Source organism: Eleginops maclovinus, chromosome 12, assembly GCF_036324505.1.
Source record: "Eleginops maclovinus isolate JMC-PN-2008 ecotype Puerto Natales chromosome 12, JC_Emac_rtc_rv5, whole genome shotgun sequence".
Lineage (NCBI taxonomy): Eukaryota > Metazoa > Chordata > Actinopteri > Perciformes > Eleginopidae > Eleginops > Eleginops maclovinus.
The window spans coordinates 902,269-926,273 of record NC_086360.1 but is presented as its reverse complement, the minus strand read 5'-3'; the positions used below and the strand labels follow the sequence as shown (position 1 = coordinate 926,273).

The window sequence follows — 24,005 nt, the reverse complement described above, 5'->3', positions numbered from 1 at the left end:
TGAAGGCAGCATGAGTGCACCGTCACACATTTGTTGACAGTGAGGAACAACACATGCTAAGCTACAAGTGGATGATATTAAGCTTTTTTTATCGTATGACATTTTTTAAACAACGACTAGCAGCATTGTGGCTCTCGGTATTATCGGTAAAGTGTCTTACACATAAAGAGACCCTCAAAGCTGTCTCATTTCCTCCGAGCCTACCGCAGTGTTGTCTGCAGTTTCCCTGTTCCTGGATGACACTGGCTGTACATCTTACTTAAACGTCAATGCTGGATACAAGGTAACGTACTGTCGGTTATATATTTGAACATTTCCGGAAGACGATTAAATAATCAGTCAAACACGTTCTGTTCTTTCTTAAATTATGTCTCAAATGTATCGTTACCTTAAAAAGGGCTCGACGTTTAACCCATTCAATCGGTTATGTTAGGCCTCAAGCCATGCCTCGGTCCAGAATTGGGTAGTGCATCTGCCAACAAGGTACTTCGAGCCATTGACGCGGGATTAAAGTAGCCGCTACGGCGAGGCTGACGTTACACCGGTGTGTTACTCTTTTGTGAAAGGTGCAATAACGTAACGTTAGGTGGTTCCAGTACAGTCCGTAAAAGCTATGTGTATTGACTCTCAGTTCGTTTGGCCAGGTTACCCATTTCAATTAAATCAGCCTGTTGATTAACGCTTGTCTATAGGCGTCAATGGATGGAGTTACGTTATAACAGGAAACCACAGACAGGTTTAAGTTCAGGTAAAATGTATCCTTGCATTTCCCCTGAAATTAAACGGAGCGAGCATGCATTATTAGTTGAGCTGTGGATGTATTCAGATTAATTTACAACAACTAATGTCAGTGTGAAAACACAAATGTGTTTCTCTGCAAAGCCACACTTGTGCCCAGTGAGTTAAATTCGGGTTAAACTCCTCTTTATGTCTGTCAATATTGTGCTCATTTGTAATAAAATCACAACCACACTATGTTTACCAGCCAGGCTCACATGCGCGCTGTATCTTGTTCTTCTAGCTTGCTCTGATCTGGGTTAATATTCCACTCTGACTCAAACAACTGTTCCACAGGGCTGGGTTACAGACATGCACCCATCCACTCGACAGGACTATATATCTATAAGCCTTGCTGGACAAGGAAATTACAATAACGGAAAGCAGTGGAGGAGGCAGTCCTGCTGGAGGGTGAGTGATGGAGCAGCTCATGAAATCATTGCTCCTTTCTCCTGGGTTTCAAGTGCTCATGTAGCCCACCCTGATATTACTGTTATCCTTTGAACAGAAGCTTAAGAGAAGTAGGAGTGGGAAGAGACAAACATATTGGACTGACTTCTTGGCGATTTTGGGCAACCCGTTGCTCATATGTAATCCTGCAGTGACTCAGCAATGTTGGCCTTGTGGAGCCTGGTAAAAAGAAAACAAGTTATATTAGATAAAACTATTATATTATGTGACAAAAAGGTTTTCACAGTGCTAGGACACGGCAGAGCTTTAATTAATATTAATGGTGGTGTTGAATGATCACATCAAGTCATACAAACTCATGAGTAGCAATGGGTCCCAGTAAACAATGTTGCATTAGCAAAGCATATAATTGAGCTGTCTCTGGCACCAGCGGATTGTAAGGTCTGTTGTCAGAACGCACAGGACTTCAGTTCTCAGTGGTGCTGTACCTCCCTTGATCATCCCACCACAGCAGCACCACAATTGTAATGTCGTCCACAGAAGTTTATAGCACCATTAAGCCACCTTATTCATTATAAGTGATGAACCCAGCTGTTTCTTTGTTTCATCCAGAAGAAATGCACATTTTGAACCATACTACTTATTCAGGAAATTGGCAGCCGTAGGCATTTTTCCATCTGTCTGTCTTCTGTGTGCCTGCAGAAATGGAAACAGCTATCCAGGTTGCAACGGAGCCTTATCCTCCTCTTCCTGTTTATGTGTGGAATTGCTTCCTATCCTACTGTTAATGAACACCTTAGAGGTAAGGCTCTTATATATTCAACATATCCCATGAGTCTGAGCCTCCGGCATGCTGTCAGCCTATTGTAAAGGCTCCTGTTGGGTTTGAACCTCGGACCTTTCGTTATCATTCGGCCAGCCGTCTTCCCTTTAACTATTGTACTGCAGCCTGTAATACTTTGTACTAAATCTTTGTGTGTGTTGAGGCCTTACAGATGGAGAGCGCTCCACAGAGAGTAACAGTGTCCTGAGACCCGTCTTCCCTCCTGTGCTGCCTGAGCCTGTCAAACCACTGCCAGAAGAAACCTCCCAGGTTTCTATATTTCTGCTTGTGTTCTTTTACCACCCACAGGGTTTCTAAAGGGCTTGGAACATTTGAGATTTTTTTTTCTGCTATATAGTTTTTTTACCTGAAATGTCAATGTTGATTTTGATTGTGTTATTCAGTATCCTGTGAGGTGACTGTAATTATAGAAGTTCAACTCTTCAGGTGATTTTTAACCCTGAGTAACTGCTTTGTAGATATAAGAGTTTGTGTAAAATGTGTCCAGAGTGGGATTTGACCTTCACTATATGACAATAAATGGATATTTTTGACATTTCTGGCAGCGGATGGTGAGTATAAGCAGTAGACCATTTTGATTAAGTGTTTAATCTTTGAAGTTGACTTCCTACACGGAAAAATACATATGCAGGTTTTTTCCTTGCCTGATGGATAAATACTCGGTTACTGTGATGGTAAAAGTACTAGTAAGAGAATATTGTGTGTTGAAATACATAGTAAATCTGCACATTTAGTACCTTCTGAATTACAGGAAAGTATCCACTTTTCTTTTTTTATAACTTGCTTGAATGAAGTTCAAGATTTGAATGGTCAAAAAATGTTGTTATTGTCATCATTTGTCACAGAGAAAACTATCCCACAAGAGAGGGCCGCCCATCCTGCACACTCGTCTTCAGAAGAAGGGCAACGGTTCAGACACAGTGGAGGAAAAGAAAGAAAGGGGCGAGGAAGAGGCGGTCATCAGGTGAGACTTGGAGTACCATCACAACTAACGGTTAGTTTAAATATTTGAATCATTTACTGTATCTCTTAATCCTGTGGTGCCTTTCAGCTGGCGCGGTGCAGTGGGTAATACTGATGAGGACACAGAAGGAGCCAAGGAAGGGGAAAGTAAGGATCATTTTCTTGCCCACCATGAAGCCCGACCTTCAAACCAGACAGGTATCTGCTGTTTGTTTTCCCACAAGATCACAGTTAGCAAAAGAAAAACATCTCCATCACAGTATTAGGTGTCATTTCTAATGGTGACAATGGATTCAAAGATCAACTCATTATAATCCATGTAAAGATGGCACATTTCTTACACTTTCCTCTGAATGCTTGTAGACTGGCTGGGATAATAACTCGGCCTCTGGTGTGTGTTGTATGTTTCAGAAGCTAGCTTGCTGGAGGCAGTGAAGGAAGCTTTCAGACATGCATGGCAGGGTTATAAAGACTTTGCTTGGGGCCACGATGAGCTTCGGCCCCTCTCCAAGTCCTACAGCGAGTGGTTCGGCCTGGGTTTGACACTTATCGATGCCCTGGACACCATGTGGATCCTGGGCCTTAAAGAAGGTAGACTGAGCTTTGTGCCCTTCAACTTTAAAATGTTACTTGTCCACTGGCCATTGCTGTTATAAAAGATAAACTCCCTCAACCACCCAATAACCTTCATCAAATACACCTCTCCCCTAAGCTAGAAAGGTTGAAAATTGGGAGAGAAAAACACTATGCTTGCAGTGATTGGAAGACACAACCCTGCTGTTAACATCATTCATATTAAATCATTTCAGATTATATGGTAAATTCATAAATGATTCCTTATTAATTCTCAAAATTGTGTATTGTTTTGTAACAGAGTTTGAAGAAGCGAGGACGTGGGTGGCCACAGAGCTCACGTTCAACAAGAATGTAGATGTCAACCTGTTTGAAAGCACCATCCGAATCCTGGGAGGCCTCCTGAGTACCTACAATCTGACGGGGGACACCATGTTCCTGGACAAAGCTGTGAGTCCACCATGTGTACTCATTTCAAAACGGCAAGCATACACATTAAAGAATGCAGGAAAACACCAACTTTGTTTACTTCTAATGCCCCTTATTGAGCTAAGTACATAGACAATTTGCAACACCGATGATGTTTTCAAAACTAATTAAAGTCAGCCATGCCTTCAGCTGCAAATACCCGGATGTTATCTTCATTTTTCCTCTGCAGAAAGACATCGGCTCCAGACTGATGCCAGCCTTCAACACCCCGTCAAAGATCCCCTACTCTGATGTCAATATCGGAAAAGGCATAGCCCATCCCCCCCGCTGGACGTCAGACAGCACTGTGGCCGAGGTCACAAGCATCCAGCTGGAGTTTAGAGAGCTCAGCCGCCTCACCCAGGACCCCCAGTACCAGGTACCTGACCCACAGATACTACATGCTGATCCAGGGTCTGCCCATAAACACCGGCCCTTTCCATTAGCTCAGCTTTCCATTAGTAATAATGCTGACCGAGCTTGAGGTCATCATGGTTTCCTAACATGTCATTATTGCACTTCTAACCAGAATTAAACATTTGACTTCTCATCTGCACATGCTGTTTTAAAACTGCATTGTATGAGGATTATTGCACAAGTAGTATTTGTTTCTACTTACTGCTAAATGCACAACTGAGACGAGATGTTTTACAGGTGAAGCTGACAAAGAACCAAGTGTGACCGTAACCTACAAAGCTGAGTCTGAGGTGGTCAACAGTTAAACGTTTCTAAAGGGTTAACGATTTTGATGTAGAGGCAGCATTGTTCCCCCCTGGTGCCTTGAGTAATAGTGAAACGTCTCCAGTCAAGCAATACACCTGCACTATTTTTTATCGGATTAAAAAGAAAAAGGACAATTTGTATGGTTTTCCAGGCAGCCAATTACTGCTAGCATTCCTCGACATGTGATTGGCCGTCTGTGGTGGGCCACCGTGGTGTGCTGTGGCAAGTATTTAACACAGTTGGAAGTTTGTACTTCTTTATAAAGTTATCTAATAGGACTGCAGGATGAAGAAGAAAAAGTAATCAGATTATCTTGACTGAAATTGGAATTGCGATATGATTTACAATATTAGAGAGGATGATCATTTGTGGAACATATTTATGTTGTGATTGAAATGATATTAACATGATCATGGTTTTCTTTTTAAGAGGGTCAGTACCAAACAAAGATGTTTGATTTTGTCTGTAGAATACGGATTGTATCGTTTTTCTGCAGCTCCACAATACTTGATTCATTTAGATGTTTTCACATTTTTAGCACTTGGCAAATATGGCGCTTCTTTCGATTTCGATATAATTGAAAGGAAACATGATCTGGTGCGGTTACATTTTGTAAAAATGATTTCTGTTAAAATTGTTGGCATGAAAAACTAATTGATTCCATTCCCATAATGGGAATTTTAGGAAAAAGAAACGATCAAATGAAGTACCCTTTGGTTTTGGTATGATTTGCACAGTTGATGGTTCTGGTTCTGGTTCTGGTATCATGATTTTTTCTGAATGATGCGCAGCCCTACAATCTTTGCTGTACAGTCATGTTTTTGCTCCCTCTGGGGATCCAGGAGGAGCTCATTTGTCTCACTATTGTTGTACAGTAGATTGACTTACTTACATTGGGTGCTTTATCTGTCTCCAGTTTGAACTGGTATGCATTAGTGTTTCTTGGGTTTCATATCAGCTACTGCTCTTGTTGCCTGGCAGAACACATGGTCACGCCCCTCATTGGACTGCGTCTAGCTGAACACTACAGGCTAATCATTTTGTGGGCCATAAGAGATTTGCCACTTTCTTACCCAAAATTAGTAATAACATGGTACCTACTATCGCCTTCACAACCTAGACGATTTAGTTAAAAGTTCTGAGAAAACAGAAATGAAAAAACAGATTCAGTTTACAAGAGATTTTCTGGTCATTTAGTATTTTAATTACATTGCCTGATGACAATAGTCTTTGTCAATGCAATGGTCAAAGTCCAGTCCCCTTCCATATTTAATCTTAGCAGCAATCACTATGTTGGTTCCTAGTTCTGTAATAGAAATAGTCAACACCTGAATTTAGTGGCACAGTGTTAGGGATTACTGCAGCCAAGAATACTGAATTTGCTGCAGTTTTTCTAAAATAAAATACTACAATTAATACATTTACTATACAATGTGTTAATTGTACTTATATTTAAAGATCGGTAATTTCTTAACAGACAAGAATACTCGTGGAATATTATTAAACAACAATAACATGTACAAATATACAGTGCTCAGCGTAAATGAGTACACCCCCCTTCGAAAAGTAACATTTTAAACAATATCTCAATGAACACAAAAACATTTTCCAAAATATTGACAAGATTAAGTTTAATATAACATCTGTTTAACTTCTAACATGAATTAAGGTTAATAATATAACTTGGATTACACACTCAAATGAGGGTGATGCAAAAATGAGTACACCCCACTGAAAGTCTCTGGAGCAAAGCTACATTTTAGACTACAAATGTCTAATTTAACAATCATCAACCACAGGTGAGTCTAATTACTCATTACACAGGTGTCCAGCAGACAGCTGACTATAAAAGGGTGTTACTTAAAGAAAACCCCTTCCCTTTTCATGTTGTTAGCAATGGCACCACATGGAAGAGAAATGTAACAAGACCTGAGAAAGAGAATACGTTCTTCACACCGCAAAGGTGAAGGCTGCAAGAAGATCAGCAGAGCTTTACTTATCAGTCAGAATAAAGTGGTACAAAAACTTCAAAAAGATGGAACTGCAACCATCTCACAGAGACGTCCAGGTCGTCCACGGAAGTTAACACCTCGACAGGAGTGTCTTCTGATGAGAAGGGTCGAAGAAAATCGGCATGCAAGTTCACTGCAGTTATCTGAGGAAGTAGAAAGCCAAACTGGGGTGACTATTTCCCATGACACAATACGGCGTACACTGCAGAGGAATAGCATGCATGGGTGCCGTCCACAAAGGAAGCCTCTCCTAAAGCCCAGGCACAAAAAAGCCCACCTAGAGTTTGCCAGGGCCCATGCTGACAAAGATGAAGACTACTGGGACTCTATACTCTGGAGCAACGAGACCAAGACAAATGTTTTTTATGAATGAATATAAATGTTTGTATGGCGTCACAAAGGTGAGGAATACAAAGAAACATGCATGGTGCCTACAGTGAAACATGGGGGTGGCAGTGTCCTTATGTGGGGATGCATGAGTGCTGCTGGTGTCGGGGAGCTGCGTTTCATTGATGGCATCATGAATTCACAGATGTACTTCTCTGTACTGGAAGAGAAGATGCTACCATCACACCGTGCCCTTGGTCGTCGTGCACTTTTCCAACATGACAATGATCCTAAACACACATCTAAGGCCACTGTTGGATTTCTGAAGAAGAACAGGGTGAAAGTGATTCAGTGGCCAAGTATGTCTCCTGATCTGAACCCAATTGAACACCTATGGGGAATTCTGAAGAGACAAGTTGAGCATCACTCTCCATCCAGCATCCGGTCTCTAAAAGGGGTCGTTCTAAAAGAGTCATGCAAAACGTTTCCAACTTGCTCATTCCATGCCTAGAAGACTTGGTGCTGTCATTAAAAATCATGGCGGCCATACAAAGAACTAGATGTAGTAGTTTTTGTTGTGGGGTGTACTCATTTTTGCATCGCCCTTATTTGAGTAAAACTGAAAAATGTGTAGTTATATTATTAACCTTAATTCATGTTAGAAGTTAAACAGATGTTATATTAAACTTATTCTTGTCAATATTTTGAAAATTGTTTTTGTGTTCATTGAGATAATGTTTAAAATGTTACTTTTCAAAGGGGGTGTACTCATTTACGCTGAGCACTGTATGTATATGTTTTGCTTAATGTAATTGGATGGAGATCAATCTTGTAGTTACAGATTTTGGATTATGAAAAAGTTGACAAGGACTGATTAATAAAAGTCACTTTTTATGACTGTGGTGCCTCTGGGTGTTCACTGCCATTGAATCCAATCTGCAGTTGCATCTTTCCACATCTGATTTGGATGCTCTCTAAAAGGGTGTGATATGCAAAGGGTTTTGCCCAGCAGTCTATACCAATACGAACTCCAGAGCACGGTCAAGATACAATGTTTATAAGAACTGTACATTGTAATGAGATTACAAATGAACACATCACGATGATGTCATTATTGACCTGGCCCCAATACACTTAAACTGGAAAAAGGCCCTCAAGGCAAGTCAATTGCACCTCTGATTAAAAATGCTAACCTAACGTACAGTACCTCTAATGATGCATTAGTTTCAACGTAACATCATCAGGAAGCTTTTCTTGGACAGTTGACAGTGAGTTCACTGAATAAATATTCAAAAGGTTTCAAGTGGATTTGTTTGAGGTAAAGAGAGAGGTGGATGTGCTGACAGGAAACGGCTGTTGTGAAGAGAAGGAGCAGATACAGGGCACAGCAGGACTTCATTAGTTGGTTTTAAGCCTCTTTGTATCTACGATACTTATGGTACCTGTGGTGCCTTAGAAAAATGACTCCCGTCATGTGATCAGGATTTTGGCATGGCCTAGGTACCTTGTTGTTTGACCTGGATTATTCCCTTCCCAAGAACCATTGCATAATAAATAAAGTTGTACAAAACATTCTTGTTACAGTGTTGATAATGCTGTAAACAGAATACAAGAGAGGCGTATTCAAAAAGAAGGGTGTGAAAATGATTTGATGAATAGTATTATTTTATTGTTGACCAAAGTGTAAGCAAATTAAATAAATGTCAGGTTATCATTCTTACAATACAAACAAGTATTTCATTTTTTAAGAACCTCCTAACTTCTCTGACTTCTGCTCTTGGATCTTCAGGATGCAGTGGCTGAGGTTATGAAACAAGTCCACAAGCTGGACGGAAAGCTGGATGGCCTCGTGCCCATGTTCATCAACACCAACAACGGACAGTTCACCCATCAGGGCATCTTCACACTGGGGGCCAGAGCAGACAGCTACTATGAATACCTGCTGAAGCAGTGGATCCAGGGGGGCAAGAAGGAGGACCAGTGAGTGTACTAAACATACCCAGGATTTACTTTCACATGAATCCATCAAAGTGCCATACTCAGCTTTCGCACAGCTTAGAATACCCTATATGCCTACCAGTTACTGACAAGATCTGTCCATGTGTTTTTATACACGGTTTACCTTCCTTCATAGGCATTATTGATTCAGCTCATGTAGTTCAGTAGATCTACCTGCTGAGCCACATCAGAATGCATCACAATGAAACACTGTAAAACTGCACAGTACTAATTAGACATGCAGTGATGTGGGGGGATGTCATTATTTCCTGATTTGTATATATTGCCAAACAAAGAGTAGTTAGCAATGAGGTGTATCCGTAGTGGCTTTCACCACATGCAGACAGTTACAGCATATCATTTTGATCCAGAGTATTACCAGGAGGAAAGATGCTGAGGTGAGCAAAAGTACACTCTTCTATTAATCGTGGACCAGAGGCAATGCTTAACTCTGAATATCTTCTGGTTGCCTAGGTATGTATTCATAACCTGAGTCACATGTGACTTCAGAGGACCATGTCCAGGTCAAAGTACAAGTTTCCTAAGCGAAGTCATTCTTTCAGAATCGTCTGAGTGTACCACAACATTACATGTGATGGACATAATATATGAAGATATGGGAGATTGGGTTAAATGCTGAGGTGGAATCATCAAACTGTATTCTTTAGGGGTTATTTTTAAGATGTGTGGGTGCTGACTGGAGGGCAGATGCAACCCTACTAGATAAATTGACAGACCTTTATTAGATTGTATATCAAAACCAGCCAGTCATACATGTCGTATGAAGAGAGAAAAGGGTTGATGTTATTCTGTCAGCCCTCCGTCAGCATTAAGTTACTCTGTCTGTCAGGGACGGCTGAAAGATTAATAAAGTGGAACAACAATCACTCCCAGACACGCTCGAGGGCATGCGCTTAGCTTAAGCAGCTTTGGATGTTGCTGTGATTTTGTGTCACTTCTGGGTATGACCTATTTATGCTGCCATGCACATTGGTCTCAAACCGATATGTAAAGGAAAGATAAACGTTCTAAAACTGAAGATTCTTTTTTCTTTCAGCTACAAACTCCTCTTTTGTCTGACCATGTTCTACATCTTTGATACTCTATAAAACACATTTCTGGTATTATTCCACCTTTAAATCAGCCATTCAGTTTCACATCAGTTTTTCAATGTTTTCCTGTCTGATTGATAGCATGCAAAGAATTTGTACTGTGCTTCTTTATCTCAGGCTCTTGGAGGACTACGTGCAGGCAATAGAGGGTGTGAAGAAGAATCTGTTGCAGAAATCTTCCCCTAATGGCCTCACCTTTGTTGGAGAGCTTTCACATGGACAGTTCAGCTCGAAGATGGTCAGTGGTATTCAGAAATGTCCTTAAGGTTATCCTGCTTCTCTGATACCCTATTCAAATTCCCTCCCTGGCTTGGTGCGTCTCTGTTGGAGTCTCTCACTGTGATGACATCAGCAGATAGATAAGGAGGCTCGCACTGCTGGAATATTCTTAGCTGTGCTCTTAACTGCTTATCTCTGACGGGACATGTACAGTACAATATTGTAAGAAATATTGCTGTGGTCAATTTTAAAATTGATCAAATAGATATTTGATGATGTAGGAAGCTGCTGGGATGAAACGATAGTCAAGTTAATCACTTGTAATTCATGTTGGTGTGGGGACCTGACATAATGTGTACACAGCCCCATGTTAACGCTCCTTGTGTGGACTCTGTGTTTTTCAGGACCATCTGGTGTGTTTCCTTCCGGGAACGCTGGCTCTGGGGGCCCACCACGGCCTCCCTGCTGATCACATGGATCTGGCCAAACAGCTGATGGAGACCTGCTACCAGATGTACATCCAGATGGAGACGGGCCTCAGTCCAGAGATTGTCCACTTCAACATGCATCAGGGCAGCATCAGAGACATCGACGTAAAGGTAGAGAGAGACAGATCTGCAGGAGGGGATCAGAGTGTCTCCTCCAGCAGTGTCCTCTGCAAATTCTGCACCAACTAACTAATTTTCTGTAATTCTGGATAAAGGCACTGCCTAAAGTCTCAGGGAAGAAAGTCATGGTGACCTACAATCTTCCCATTGTTCACACACAAATTGTCTTGTGGATTTTAAGGAAAACATTCTAGAGTCAAATGGCGTGAAATTAGCGAGGTGTGGCAGTTTGTTTGTGCTGGGATGTTCATTCAGTGTGTTGTATTGACTGATAGCTTGCAGATAGGCACAACCTCCTGCGGCCGGAGACAGTGGAGAGCCTCTTCTACCTGTACCGGCTCACCAAGGACCACAAGTACCAGGACTGGGGCTGGAACATTCTGCAGAACTTTAACAAGTACACCAAGGTCAGTTACATGACCTTCATCTGTCCCCATCCTCTCAGATGGGCTTCTGCGGGACAAAATGATATCAGCTGTAAGCTGTTAAATGATTTAACAAAACCATGTATCTGCAAAACACATAAAACAAATCCATCAATCAAATAAAGTTGGGAGGTTACTCGTCTGTTCATCTGTTGGTGCATTTCTCCTCTGAATGAATGCTGCGTTCAGTGACCTGCGCAGGGTTGGGATTGTTGGCCACTAAGACTAAACTTTTAAATATAAACTAAAAAAGATCAGTTTCTTTATTGTCTGTAAATGATTAAGAAAGCTATAGAAAGTAAACTGCTCATCTACATGCTTAGCTAAATGTGTGCTTGTTTTTGAAGATTTCTGTGGCACCACTACACATTGTGTTTGCATGATGCAGCTTCTATTCAGGGTATTCCTACAGACAGAATCTGCTTCTGTTCCCCTCAGGTTTCCTCCGGGGGATACACCTCCATCAACAACGTCCGTGACCCGGACTACACCAGCCCTCGAGACAAGATGGAGAGCTTCTTCCTGGGAGAGACCCTGAAGTATCTGTACCTGCTTTTCTCAGAAGATCCCAACCTCATCAGTCTGGACCAGTATGTGTTCAACACTGAAGCTCACCCCCTGCCTATATGGCCCTCCACAGCCTGAGACAAACATACCCAGGATTTTAAATGACAGATAGAACTGCAAGTAGAAACAGAACACATCTCAGGGTTGATCTAACACCAAGATAAGTCCTGTCTTCTGTCTCTGTGACTGGAGGTCCTGTCTTCTGTCTCTGTGACAGAGGGAGCGTCTCCTTTACTGATTCCATCAATGGTTTCCTATGTGTGAAAAGGAGCGGGGGTGCGCTTGTGGACTGGTTTATTATTTCCCTGGTGGATTTTGTTGCCTGGACTCTGGTAGTGAGTGTATGCTGATGAAGCAGAGGAAGGTTTTCGTCCTCTACAATCTGCATTAAAGAAAAACCTGATAGTGACTTGAATCAAAGATGTATTGAACACATGTTAGAGGAGGAAGAGTGTCAGACTAATGAAGCTGTTGGATGGCTGATACTGGGAGTTCCAGTTTGAAGCTGTTCATTGCTTACAGCTGTGAACATCAATTCTAACACAAATTTCCATTTTATGTCGGGGGAAAAAAACGTTTGCGTTGTATCCAGTTAAATGGTTTCTTAAGCTCGTATCTGCCATGGGGGTGCAACCCAGTGCTGAGGTCAGCAGGCTGGTGCCTTGTAGCAGACGGTTACTGACAGCAGTCAGCAGCTGTCTGACCTGAAGCATCCTGTGTGTCTGCTCCTGCACCCCCCTCTGTCACAGCTTTGTACTGCTGTGACTCCTGCAGGGCTGCAACACAAAGTTAATGTGTCCATCACACTGTGTCATATAGTCATTCTGATTGGCTATGGCGATCCTCAGATCCACAGTATTCGCTGTCCTGTGCTGCATTCATGTCATACAGGAAATGTGACTTTGCTGCATAAAAGAACCATCCTAAATCAGTGCGATTCAAGGACTAACACTCTGACCCTGACTGCAGTGTCCGGTGATATCAAGATAATATTTATCGGTTTGTCAGAGATGATCTTGTGTCATACTGTGGAGCAGGGCTGGAAGCAGCATTCAGATGGTCTCAGTAAAAGCACACATTATCACACCTTATTACATGCCTCAACGGCCCAGCAACATTGGTTCTTTTGCAACCTGGAAACCAAAAAGTTGTCCCAGTGCCCGACATGCATGGTGGACCCTGACTGGCAGGCCAGGCAGAGCTACTGTTCATGAATGCAGCATGGTGGACTTCTACTCTGCAGGGTCTGGGGCCGTGCAGATCCTTAAACTCTTAAATTTGACCTTTGATAATCAAGGTCTGAAAAGGTCAAGGGCTGTAGGAGGAGGGTGTTTGTTCTTGGGGAGGGAGGTTTATGTTGCTGCCCTGTAAAGGATGCTACGTTATTAATAACCTCTTGCAATCCTATAATACCTGCAGCCAAGCTGATTGTTCCCATTTGACATGAATGCAGCATTTATCTGTACTTGGGACTGGCTGTGTTCTGATTCCAGTTGTTGCCAAGCAGCAGATTTATTAGTGAACTGTGAATCTTTTATTTTCTGAGGCCATCACTGTGTTATAAGCATTAATGATTTTGTATATTTTGTTGAGAAGCTGCTCTTCACTGATTATTCCATTTCTCTATCCTTTGGTTTTTCTTGGTAAGGTGTGACATTCTTCTGTTTGTCTTTGAAATGAGATAAGTTCATTTCAAATATAAATTGAGCATGCGATCATCTTAATAGTCAGCTGTTCAAAGTAGCAACCTGGCAGCAGCTGCATTCATTCCTGTAAATATTCCTAGTTTACATCGTAGCACTATTCTGTTCTGACTTTGTGTTAAGACCAAACTCATCTGGTATATTCTGTGTATTTTCCCTTGGTGTTGTTTCACTTGTGCCTTTGATGTTGCTTTAGACAACATTCAAAATACAGCTGTTGACTTGCTGATGTCTATTTCTATCCATTCAGCCTGTGACAGACATTTGCATACGTTGCTGGTTAGCTACAGTGTGATCATCGTGAAACTGCGGAATGCAGATATGACTATTTTTAGGATGGAATAATACAATCAGGATTTGTATTTTTTCAGTCCCTCATTGCTTCTTTAGGTTTACAGAAAGCTCATCTCTAGCAGTGTAAGTATTGAAATCCTGCCTGCAGAGACTCCATGACCCCTCCCTTGATGTTTCAGCATAATTCCTGAGCCAAAAATCTGATCGACTCTAGTGTTTGATATAGTAAAAATGAAAAGCCATTTCTCCAAAGCAACCTCTTTCAGGAAAAACTATTTTCAGTGCTTTTGATAAGGATGTGTGGGTGTTGGGGGTTTGAAATGGTTGATGAGACAGACTGCTTTAACTGGAGGCTGGAGGCTGCACTCTGCGTGCGCACACACACACACACACACCTCTTTTGTATTTTTGTTGGTTTTAATGTCACATGATGTATGATAAACGCTGGATCGGCTTTAAATTTGTAAAGATTGTAGAAATTAAAGAGATTTTATTGAACAGAATATTTGTGTTGATCATTGTGTCTGCTTCACGTGTTAGATGTGTTGGGATAGAAACAGAGCATACAGTGGGCTCAGTGCCTCCCCTCAGCTGGTGTGTATGGGGGAGGAGAAAATGTTTTGAAGAGTAGGCAAAATGTTTCACAAGCCGTGTGACCACTGTCCATGAGGAGTTTCATTTCCCTCCACTGAGCAGCTCGTCCAATCATTCTGTGCATTGTGAAGTTCATTTCTTCCCTCCATGTCGGCTCTATTCCAGTGAACTCTGCATGTTCTAAAGCCATGTAGAGCTTTAAGGGGACCGCTGTAGTCTGACCCGCTCCTCCTCCACCCACTGAGCGATCAGCTCTGCTTCTGTCTTCCTGGCGCTGATCACTGACACGGGGTCTGCAGCATCAGATCCTCTGCACGAAACAACAGACAAAAAGGCAGATGAGATTTACGTTAGGGTTTTTAAAAAAGGGTCAGGATGTCTGTGCAGGGACCCACTGGCTGTACCTTAGATCCAGATGGTGGGCTCCTTCAGAAATGTTCACAGCCACCACTGATGGGCTCAGGGACCAGCGCACCTACACAGAGAGCTGATTGACTCAGACTACACGCAGCGCTTCACAGTTTAGAGCGCTGACTTCATTTCATCTCTTACCCCTCCGTTGGCCCATGGGTCCAGATCTCCATTGGAGAAGATAATGTTGCTGGCTGTGGAGAGGGCTACACACACACACACACACACACACACACACACACACACACACACACACACACACACACACACACACACACACACACACACACACACACACACACACACACACACACACACACACACACACACACACACACACACACACACACACACACACACACACACACACACACACACACACACACACACACACACACACACACACACACACACACACACACACACACACACACACACACACACACACACACACACACACACACACACACACACACACACACACGAAGATGGTAGTACTTCACAGTTATCAAACCTTCTAGTTGTTGATGTAGTCCTGCCAATAAAGCTCCTTTGTATTTGTGTTTCACTTCAACTGTTCATTTCTAGATTCCATGACATTTCCGTGTACCAGTGTTCAGGGCTCACCGTCTCCCCAGAACTGGGTCTTGAGCCAGCTGGGCCGGGGCAGCACGGCCCAGCGTTTGGAGCAGTACTGCTCTCGGTCCGTCTCAGTGAAGGCCATGGGGGGGAACATGTCCGTCACATTGTTGCTCTCAAAGCACAGATTAACCTCTGTGCACGCCTGCAACCACAACACAGGCAGGGGGCGGTGAGTGAACATGCAGCACCAACATTCTGAGGGGGACACTGATACAAATAATGATGTTTATTGTAAAATGTACCACAGACTCTACAGTTCTTTCTAATGAATACTTTTGTAATGAAAATGATACACAAGTCTGGAGAGGTTCATCTCATTCATCAAGAAGTTCAGCCACAGCCCTCTAACCTGGTTCTGATCTAAGTCCCTTTCTCTACTCAAAGTACCTGATAGTCCCAGGCCAGGCTGTCCAGACCCAGCCCACAGCCGGTGGGGTCGGCACACTGCAGATACAGGGTGTACAGGTCGAAGCAGCTCAGCCCCCCCGTAGAGTTGTACACAATCCCTGCATGAAAGGGAGGTGGACCATCAGTGACAGAATGAAATGGAGGCTTTTAACACAGTCCAGCCATTCAACATCCTGAGTGAGAACTCTACGAAATGGACCACTGCCCTCTACTGTCAGTTACAAGAGATGCCCCTGACAACTGAAGAGCTCTGAGAACAGTTTCTTTAGAAGATGTGGCTAATGCTGTGATGCATTCAGCTGCTGTGCTTCACATGCGTCTACCTGCAGTGTTCCTGAGGTTGGTCAGCAGGTCCGGTCCACTCAGCATGGTCTCACAGCCCACCTGAGAGGAAGCAAAGTTCACTGAGCTGCTGGAAAAGATCCCAACTCGTGTCACTCTGGTCATATCTGCTTATTCATACCTATTTCTATATTTATACCAACGTTACAGATATTTATACTCTGTCTAAGCATGCAATCGTTGTTTTAATTTCTTCTGGACGATTTGGAGAATTTTGGAGTGGTTTGGGGGGATATTTAGGTCAATTTTTGACAAAAATTGCAGCTCTAATCAGAGATTGTTTGAGGGGACTCTGGATCATTTTGATAGGACAGATTGCATATTTATTGGAAAATAAATGATCCACGGTAGAAATAATCATTTTCATCTTGCTCTCTTTATCCAATGGTAGCAACACTAGTCTGGTAGTCAAAATCAGCGCACAGAGTACAAATATGGCCACTTTCTGGTTAAAACTGCAATTTCTGGTCCTGAAGATGTGAGAAATCTATTCTGCATCCTCAATTCCCCCGACAACCACTCCAGAACTGTTGAAATCGGCCAAGTCATTTTTGAACTATTGTCCCCATAAGCTATAATGCAATTCAATTTAATTAAGGCAACTCATGCTGACGTGCAAATTGCCCAACATATGCAGGTTAGCATCTGGCAGCTTCTCTGTGCTGGGGACCCCTTCTTTCCATTTCTAACATAAACTTTGGGGTACTCAACATTTCCGGGTTCACTATGTTGGCGACTACACTATACGTTTCTGTTGTGTTCACACATTAGTTTGAGTATGAGTGAAGTCGCCCACTCATGGGGGGCACTTCAGACTGCTACTGGTCAGCTGTTACCTTGACGGGGTTGGCGGGCATGTTGCCCATGAAGTGGGTGCTGTAGGGGTAGTCCAGCATGGCCATCAGAGTGAAGGCGTTCCTCAGCAGGCCGTTCAGCTGCTGGATGTCCTGAGCAGACGCCGGCGGCGCACACAGGGAGAACTCGGACTGGATGCGACTGTAATCTGTTCAAATCAAAAGCAGTGGCTTTTCATCCCTTATTCAGAGTCACTACAGTTACAATATACTGTCATACTTCAGAGAAATATATATCTGTTTGAACTGAACAAAATCCATATCTTTCAGTCTACAGTCAGTAGCAGTACCTTGGAGCTGAGCCAGTTCTGCGAGCTGATGAAACGCTCCTCTCACAGCGTCTCTGCACTTAGGGCTGACCCGCTCAAAATCCTTTATAAGAGGGACAGAGGTGCATTTATTATCCAACCTGCATGCGTGTACATTCATACATCATTAGCTAGACTACTTACAGTTTAAAGTCACAACAGAATCAGAGATCTTGGAGCCAGCAGTAGTTGGGGTAAAACACACATGTCTGTCTCCATCACAAGTTGGGGACATAGCCATAACATTATGACCACTTGCCTCATATTGTGTAGGTCTCCCTTTTGCGGCCAAAACAGCCCTGCCCCGTCAAGGCCTGGACTCCATTAGACCTCTGAAGGTGTGCTGTGGTATCTGGCTTCAGGATGTAAGCAGCAGGTCCTTTAAGACCTGTCAGCTGTGAGTTGGAACTTATTTATCCAGCACATCCCTCAGATGCTCGATGGATTGAGATCTGAGGAATTTGGATGCCAAACCAACACCTTAAACTTGTTGTTGTGTTCCTCAGACCATTCCTGAAGCATCTCTGCACTGTGGCAGGGCACATTATCCTGCTGAAGGAGGCCACTGCCATTAGGGAATACTGTCTCCATGAAGGGTGTACTTGGTCTGCAACAAGTTTAGGTGGTGGTAGGTCTCAAAGTAACATCCACATGAAGGGTCGGACCCAAGGCAGAATATTGGCCAGAGCGTCACATTAACTCCGCCAGCTTGCCGTCTTCCTGTAGTGCATCCTGGTGCCATGTCTTCCCCAGGGAAACGACACACACACACCCGGCCATCCACACAACGTGATTCATCAGAACCAGGCCACCTTCCTCCATTGCTCCGTGGTCCAGTTCTGATGCTCACGTGCCCATTGTAGGGCGGTCTGCAGCTGCACAGCCCCATACCAACAAGCTGTGATGCTCTGTGTGTTCTGACAGCTTTCCAACAGAACCGGCACTAACTGTTTCAGCAGTTTGAGCTACAGTAGCTCTTCTGTTGGATCGGACCACAGGGGCCAGCCTTCCCTCCCCATGGTTTTCTTCCATGGACCACTTTTGGTAGGTACTGACCACTGTTTCCCCTACCCCACCCCGCCCACCCCACCACCACCACCACAAGAGCTGCAGTTCTGGAGATGCTCTGACCCAGTCATCTACCCATCACAATTTGGCCCTTGTCATAGTCGCTCACATCCTTACTCTTGCCCATTTTTCCTGCTTCCAACATCAACTGTGAGGATAAAGTGTTCACTTGCTGCCTAACATACCCCCACCCACTGACAGGTGCCATTCTAAAGAGATATTCACTGTCCTTCCCTTTACCTGTCAGTGGGCACGATGTTATGGCCGATCACTGTAAACACTTACAGCTGTAACGTCTCTGAAAAACTGTCTGGAGTCCCCGAGCCCCGCAGTGGCGAGTACGGGGGCGCTGGCAGCCAGAGCCCCTGCCACGATGTTGGGATACTTGAATCTCATGTAGGCCGACAGCATTCCTCCATAACTGCAGGGAGAGAAGACAGAAACAAGAGAGCCAATAAGAACAACATGTGAATAGTTTATTTAACAACACAGTCTTTGTCATGTCTGGCTTAAGATTAAATGAATAATAATACAACTATGATCTGACAAACAAAAAGAAAAGTTCACTTTTCATACAGTCACAATCATGCTTCAGGAAAGTGAAAGCACAGGATAAAGGCTCATATGGTATCTTGTCAGCCCCTGAACGCCTCACTGCGCCTCTTTATATCTGGCATCGGATCTCCAATAATCAGCAGGAACATGATGAGCAGTTGCATATCTATAATAAACTATTTTCATATAATTAAGATTATTATGGTTCTTCATCGAGCATGGTCAAATCCACTCCGGGGCCTTTCTAAACGTACATCACATGCCAGGTCATTAGCTATAGTTGAGCAACATGTTTCCCCTTTTTGGGCGGGATCAGTGGATCCTACCTGCCTCCGAACACGATGACAGGGCATAGCTGAGCCTCCAGCTGCTGCTTCAGCTCAGAGATCATCACAGCGTAGTCAGCCAGGGCCTGCTCCACCGTCAGCAGGCCGACCTGAGGGAGGCTGAAGGAGTCTTTGCCGAACGGCAGCGACCTGCCATAGTACCTCTGCAGGTGGGGGGGAGCAGAACAGGCTTATTCTGACAGTCAGATCTAATGGAGGCAGTGTTAGAGCTGCAGTAGGTCCAGAGACGGATATCACGCAGCCGTGTCTGTCTAAGGGCTCTGAAACGGCTCCTTTGCTTCTGGCCTCATACGGTACCTGCTGTTTACATCATTATGTTTAAAACATTTCAACTCTGGGTACACATTTCAGACAAAACTAACTTCATAGACTAGATGCCAGCATAGTGAACCCGGAAATATCGAGTACCCCAAAGTGTTATGATAGAAATGTATGGTAGGGGTCCCCAGCTCATAGAAACTGCCGGATGCTAACTCGAATATGTTGTCAGCATAAGTTGTGTTAACAGCTTTACAGTGCATCATAGCCTATAAAGAAGAAGACGACTAGAGTATCCCCTCTGGTCCCACTGAAGGGAAACGTACATTCTGTATTTGACCCATCTTAGTGTTAGGAGCAGTGGGCTGCCATATGTACGGCGCCTGGGGAGCAGTGTAGGGAACGGTGCTGTCGTGGATCCGAGACCATAACACTCACAACATTAATCAATAGAAACACATTCAGACATGGACACAGAAATGGATGAGGTTAAATATTATATTGTTACGTAACAAGCATAACAATGTAGGAAAATGAAAACACCACATTGCTCCCAAACACGCAGTGTCTCCCAATGGACGGAAGAATCGTACAGGTTACATAGGGAGACTTCCCGACTTGAACGCACACACACATTCCAATCTACACACATTAGCCTACCCAGCGAACATGCTAGGTTACTGTCTCTTGACCTTTTAAAGGCGCCAGCCTTACTCCCAGAGTGCAGAATAACAACGTCATGTTTGAGAGATTGCACACATATGGCTGTATACATTGAGGCGTCTTCTTAGAAACCTTCTGAATAACACTTGGTCCTTATATATTCAATACATTTAACCTTTAGATTGTATTAACAGTGCCTTGCTCGGAGACACTTCGGTAGCACTTGTTCTTTCTGGCAATAGGCCGATTAGGAAATTAGTAGAGTGGTTTTGGGGGTTATTGAGGATGCTGAATCCATTTCTGACATTTTCAGGATCAAAAATGGCAATTTCAACCAGTGGTGGGCTGACATTGACTACCATAAGTAGTGTTGATACCATGGGAAATAGAGAGCACAAGATGACATTTATAATCTCTACTGTGGACATTTAAAAGCAATCTCTCTGATCCAAATGATCCAGGTCCCCTAAATCTTCAAAATCAACTACGAATGTATTCAATTCAGCCCCTCGGGTCAACAAATATGGCTGCTTTATGTTTAAAACTGCCATTTTGGATCCTGGAAATACAAAAAATGGATTCAGTATCCACAATAACCCCCAAAACCACTCCAAAACTTGTAATTCTGATTGACCAAACCTGACTAGCTTGCCCCATCACAGAATTAGGTAGACCGGATTCCATTCTCATTCAGTCTCCATTCAAACCCTTACTGTTGGTTTTGATGTCATCTTGTTTTGCTTCATTCCTTTATAAATACATGCTCAGGTATCGTTTGAATGCTTGATATACACATTTAAGACAATGTTGATTAAAATGTTTTTTCAAAACCTTGCCACTTTTAAACTCAAGAAAAAAGGAACAGAGGTTTCTTGAAAGCAACACAATGTTCTGTTTCTGCATAACACCAGCTCACAACTGCTTTTGAAAAAATATATAATTGTGGATGGAAAGTTGTGAGGGCTGAAAGTCAGCTGACAGTACATGTCAAACTTTAACCATCCATTTCCTTATTTCCTCAGTCCCATGATCAACCACAAATGTGTGTTGAGTTCAGTCAATAATATACAGATGTAATATGGTTTTATTTGATTGTGCTCTTTGTCCTTACATGTTCTGCAAATATGAGCAGGGCTCCTTGCTGCGCAGCTAACTCTGAGATGAAACCAGAGTTAGCTGCAAACTCCCAGATGTCTCCCTCATTGCCAGTGTAGAAGAAAATAGGGCCATAGCCTTTCTTCCAGTACTTATCTAAAGGAGCGAACAAATAGAACACAATGAGTCATTTGCTCATGAACACAGCATGTGTAACATAGAACATTGGAAGTGGATTGACCTGTAATCAGGTATCGCTGCTGGAAGGTCCCATTCCCCATGCTGTTGAAGTTAAAGTGGTCCAGAGTCTGAGTGAAATACTTCTCTGTGAACCGGTCTTCAGTCTGGAATCCATCACGTTTTCTTGACTAAGAAAATGAATGTACAGCACAGGTTAAACTGAGTTATCCGGTCATAAACTGATCATACCAGGAATGGAAGAAGAGCTCAGATAATTTACTTAACAATGTGAAAATACTCAGTTACAAGTAAAGTTCCTGCATTTTAAAGTAAAGTTAAAGTATTAAAGTGTTGGCATGAACATATATATTTTCAGTACCAAAAGTAAAAGTACTTGTTATGTATAATGGCACATTTAAGCAGCATATTTTTCCAACTATTATACTATATATTATAATTGTTGACGCATTCTTGTATATCTTTATAAGAGTGGTATTTCTTTACACTTTCTACCGAGTAGCATAACTATAATAATGTATGATATTGTACGAGTTGATTTATATTAGTTATTATTAATCTCAATCTGCAATAACAACTAACTACATCTATAAAATAAATGTAATGGAGTAAGAACTTCAACATGTGCCAACTAAATGTACTGGAATAAAAGTATAAAGTAGAATTAGGCGAAGTAGCTACATTTTTTACTTGAGTTTATGTACTTTGATACATTTGACGACTGAGTGAAACCAATTTCAGAGACTCTACATTACCAATACACAGGCTTTTCACATTCTGATAAGTGTCATATTAATAGTTGAAACGTATTGCTTCGTTTGACACTATAATAAAAAAGCAGAACATTAGAAATGCGTTAAACATAATTTCAGTCAGACCGAGAAGTACGGGACATGTGACTAGCGCCTTGAGCTTCCTCCAGAGGGGAACTGAGTTTTCAGTAAACAAACACAAACACACATATGTATTTGTATATACGTATATAAAGCACGCTATTACCTGGAGAGAGAGCGGCAGGCCATGCAGCAGCTCCACACACAGCAGGGTGAGCTGAATCGCAAACACAGCTAACATCTTACTCATATTCCACACACTACCTTACAGAAACTCCTGCGGTATTGACTCCACCGCGCCTGCGCGTGCTGCATGTGTCATATGACGCAGTTGTTATTATCTATGCTGCGTTTAAGTGTGCCCCGTAATATCGAACATTCCACACTTTTCATTTTGAGCAGTTGAATTCACTGAAAATGAAATAAAACAACTACTCAAATGCACGTTACTATAGCTCACATCAACATACTAGCATGTACCTTTTGACAATCTGCCTTTAACAGAGAAATGTGGTCTGAGACGTATTTCAATCACGCAGTGTCTAAAAACACAATTGGAACACACAGCCTTGCTAGACAAGAGATATCAGCAGATTACAGAAAGAAAGAAAGAAAGAAAGAAACAAACAAACAAACAAACAAACAAACAAACAAAGATGTACTTAATTAATCTCCGTGGGGAAATGCTAGAATTCTGCATTTGACCTATCCAAGTATAAGGAGCAGTGGGCTGACATAGAGATACGTGGATAGGCTATTATTTCATCCGCAACCGCATCACAAAACTCATCATCCGTCCGCCATCCACCCGAACCAACGTTTTTTGACCAATTTTCAAAACCGCACCCGCCCGCCATCCGCCGGTTGTTTTTAGGTTTATGCATTTATTTTTTGCAAAAAGAAAGAAAGCTCGAAAATAATAAGTCATTCACATTATAGCCGAATTAACTGCGCACTAATTAACTGTCATGTCAGGGTAATATCCAGGACAAGCCTATTCTGAAGACGTTAATTTTTGACTGCATGGGAAGAGAGCGCAGGCTGACAGGCAGACAGTGCAATTCATTTTATACCAGCAGGACTAACAATCATACAAGACACAAACTATGGGAGCCTTGATATTAAAGAAATGCCTACTCCATTCATTCCGCAATTCGCTTAAAGTCCACCGCACAACAGTGCATCGTAGATGTTCACATTTTTAATTGTCCATAACAAACCCAAAACTTGCCTGCTTGTCTTGTCGCACTGGTGTCTTCCTGATTCACCACCTCATAAAAGTTATTCCAGGCAGCACTTTTCCGACCTTCTTTTTCCTTGGTTTTTAGTTCTCCCATTTTGAGTTTGTCATGTACCAATTTAGCCGGTGTTTCAGTTTAACTGGATTCCGGTTTAACTGGTGGCG

General features: G+C 42.7%; 2 protein-coding genes across 3 annotated transcripts; one reads left to right on the top strand and one right to left on the bottom strand.

Annotated features, from left to right (window-relative positions):
* Window positions 1–14,527, top strand: man1b1b (mannosidase, alpha, class 1B, member 1b). 2 transcript variants are annotated; one of them, XM_063897142.1, is made up of 14 exons: window positions 1–283; window positions 1,075–1,188; window positions 1,891–1,990; window positions 2,175–2,281; window positions 2,878–2,996; window positions 3,084–3,193; window positions 3,410–3,586; window positions 3,870–4,018; window positions 4,227–4,415; window positions 8,888–9,078; window positions 10,326–10,446; window positions 10,832–11,026; window positions 11,311–11,442; window positions 11,899–14,527. In XM_063897142.1, the coding sequence occupies exons 2-14, from the start codon at window positions 1,090–1,092 to the stop codon at window positions 12,103–12,105; spliced, it is 1,896 nt and encodes a 631-aa protein (XP_063753212.1). In that variant the 5' UTR covers window positions 1–283; window positions 1,075–1,089; the 3' UTR covers window positions 12,106–14,527. The 2 variants fall into 2 exon arrangements, with proteins under 2 accessions (XP_063753212.1, XP_063753211.1); XM_063897141.1 differs by having other exon boundaries at window positions 3,407–3,586.
* Window positions 14,423–22,933, bottom strand: dpp7 (dipeptidyl-peptidase 7). The gene is made up of 13 exons (XM_063897143.1): window positions 22,767–22,933; window positions 21,811–21,937; window positions 21,586–21,725; window positions 19,533–19,696; window positions 18,937–19,072; window positions 17,566–17,647; window positions 17,258–17,424; window positions 16,403–16,463; window positions 16,059–16,177; window positions 15,657–15,813; window positions 15,171–15,235; window positions 15,023–15,093; window positions 14,423–14,928 (listed from the first exon to the last, which is right to left on the bottom strand). The coding sequence occupies exons 1-13, from the start codon at window positions 22,848–22,850 to the stop codon at window positions 14,817–14,819; spliced, it is 1,485 nt and encodes a 494-aa protein (XP_063753213.1). The 5' UTR covers window positions 22,851–22,933; the 3' UTR covers window positions 14,423–14,816.
* Between the last annotated feature and the right edge of the window lie 1,072 nt (window positions 22,934–24,005).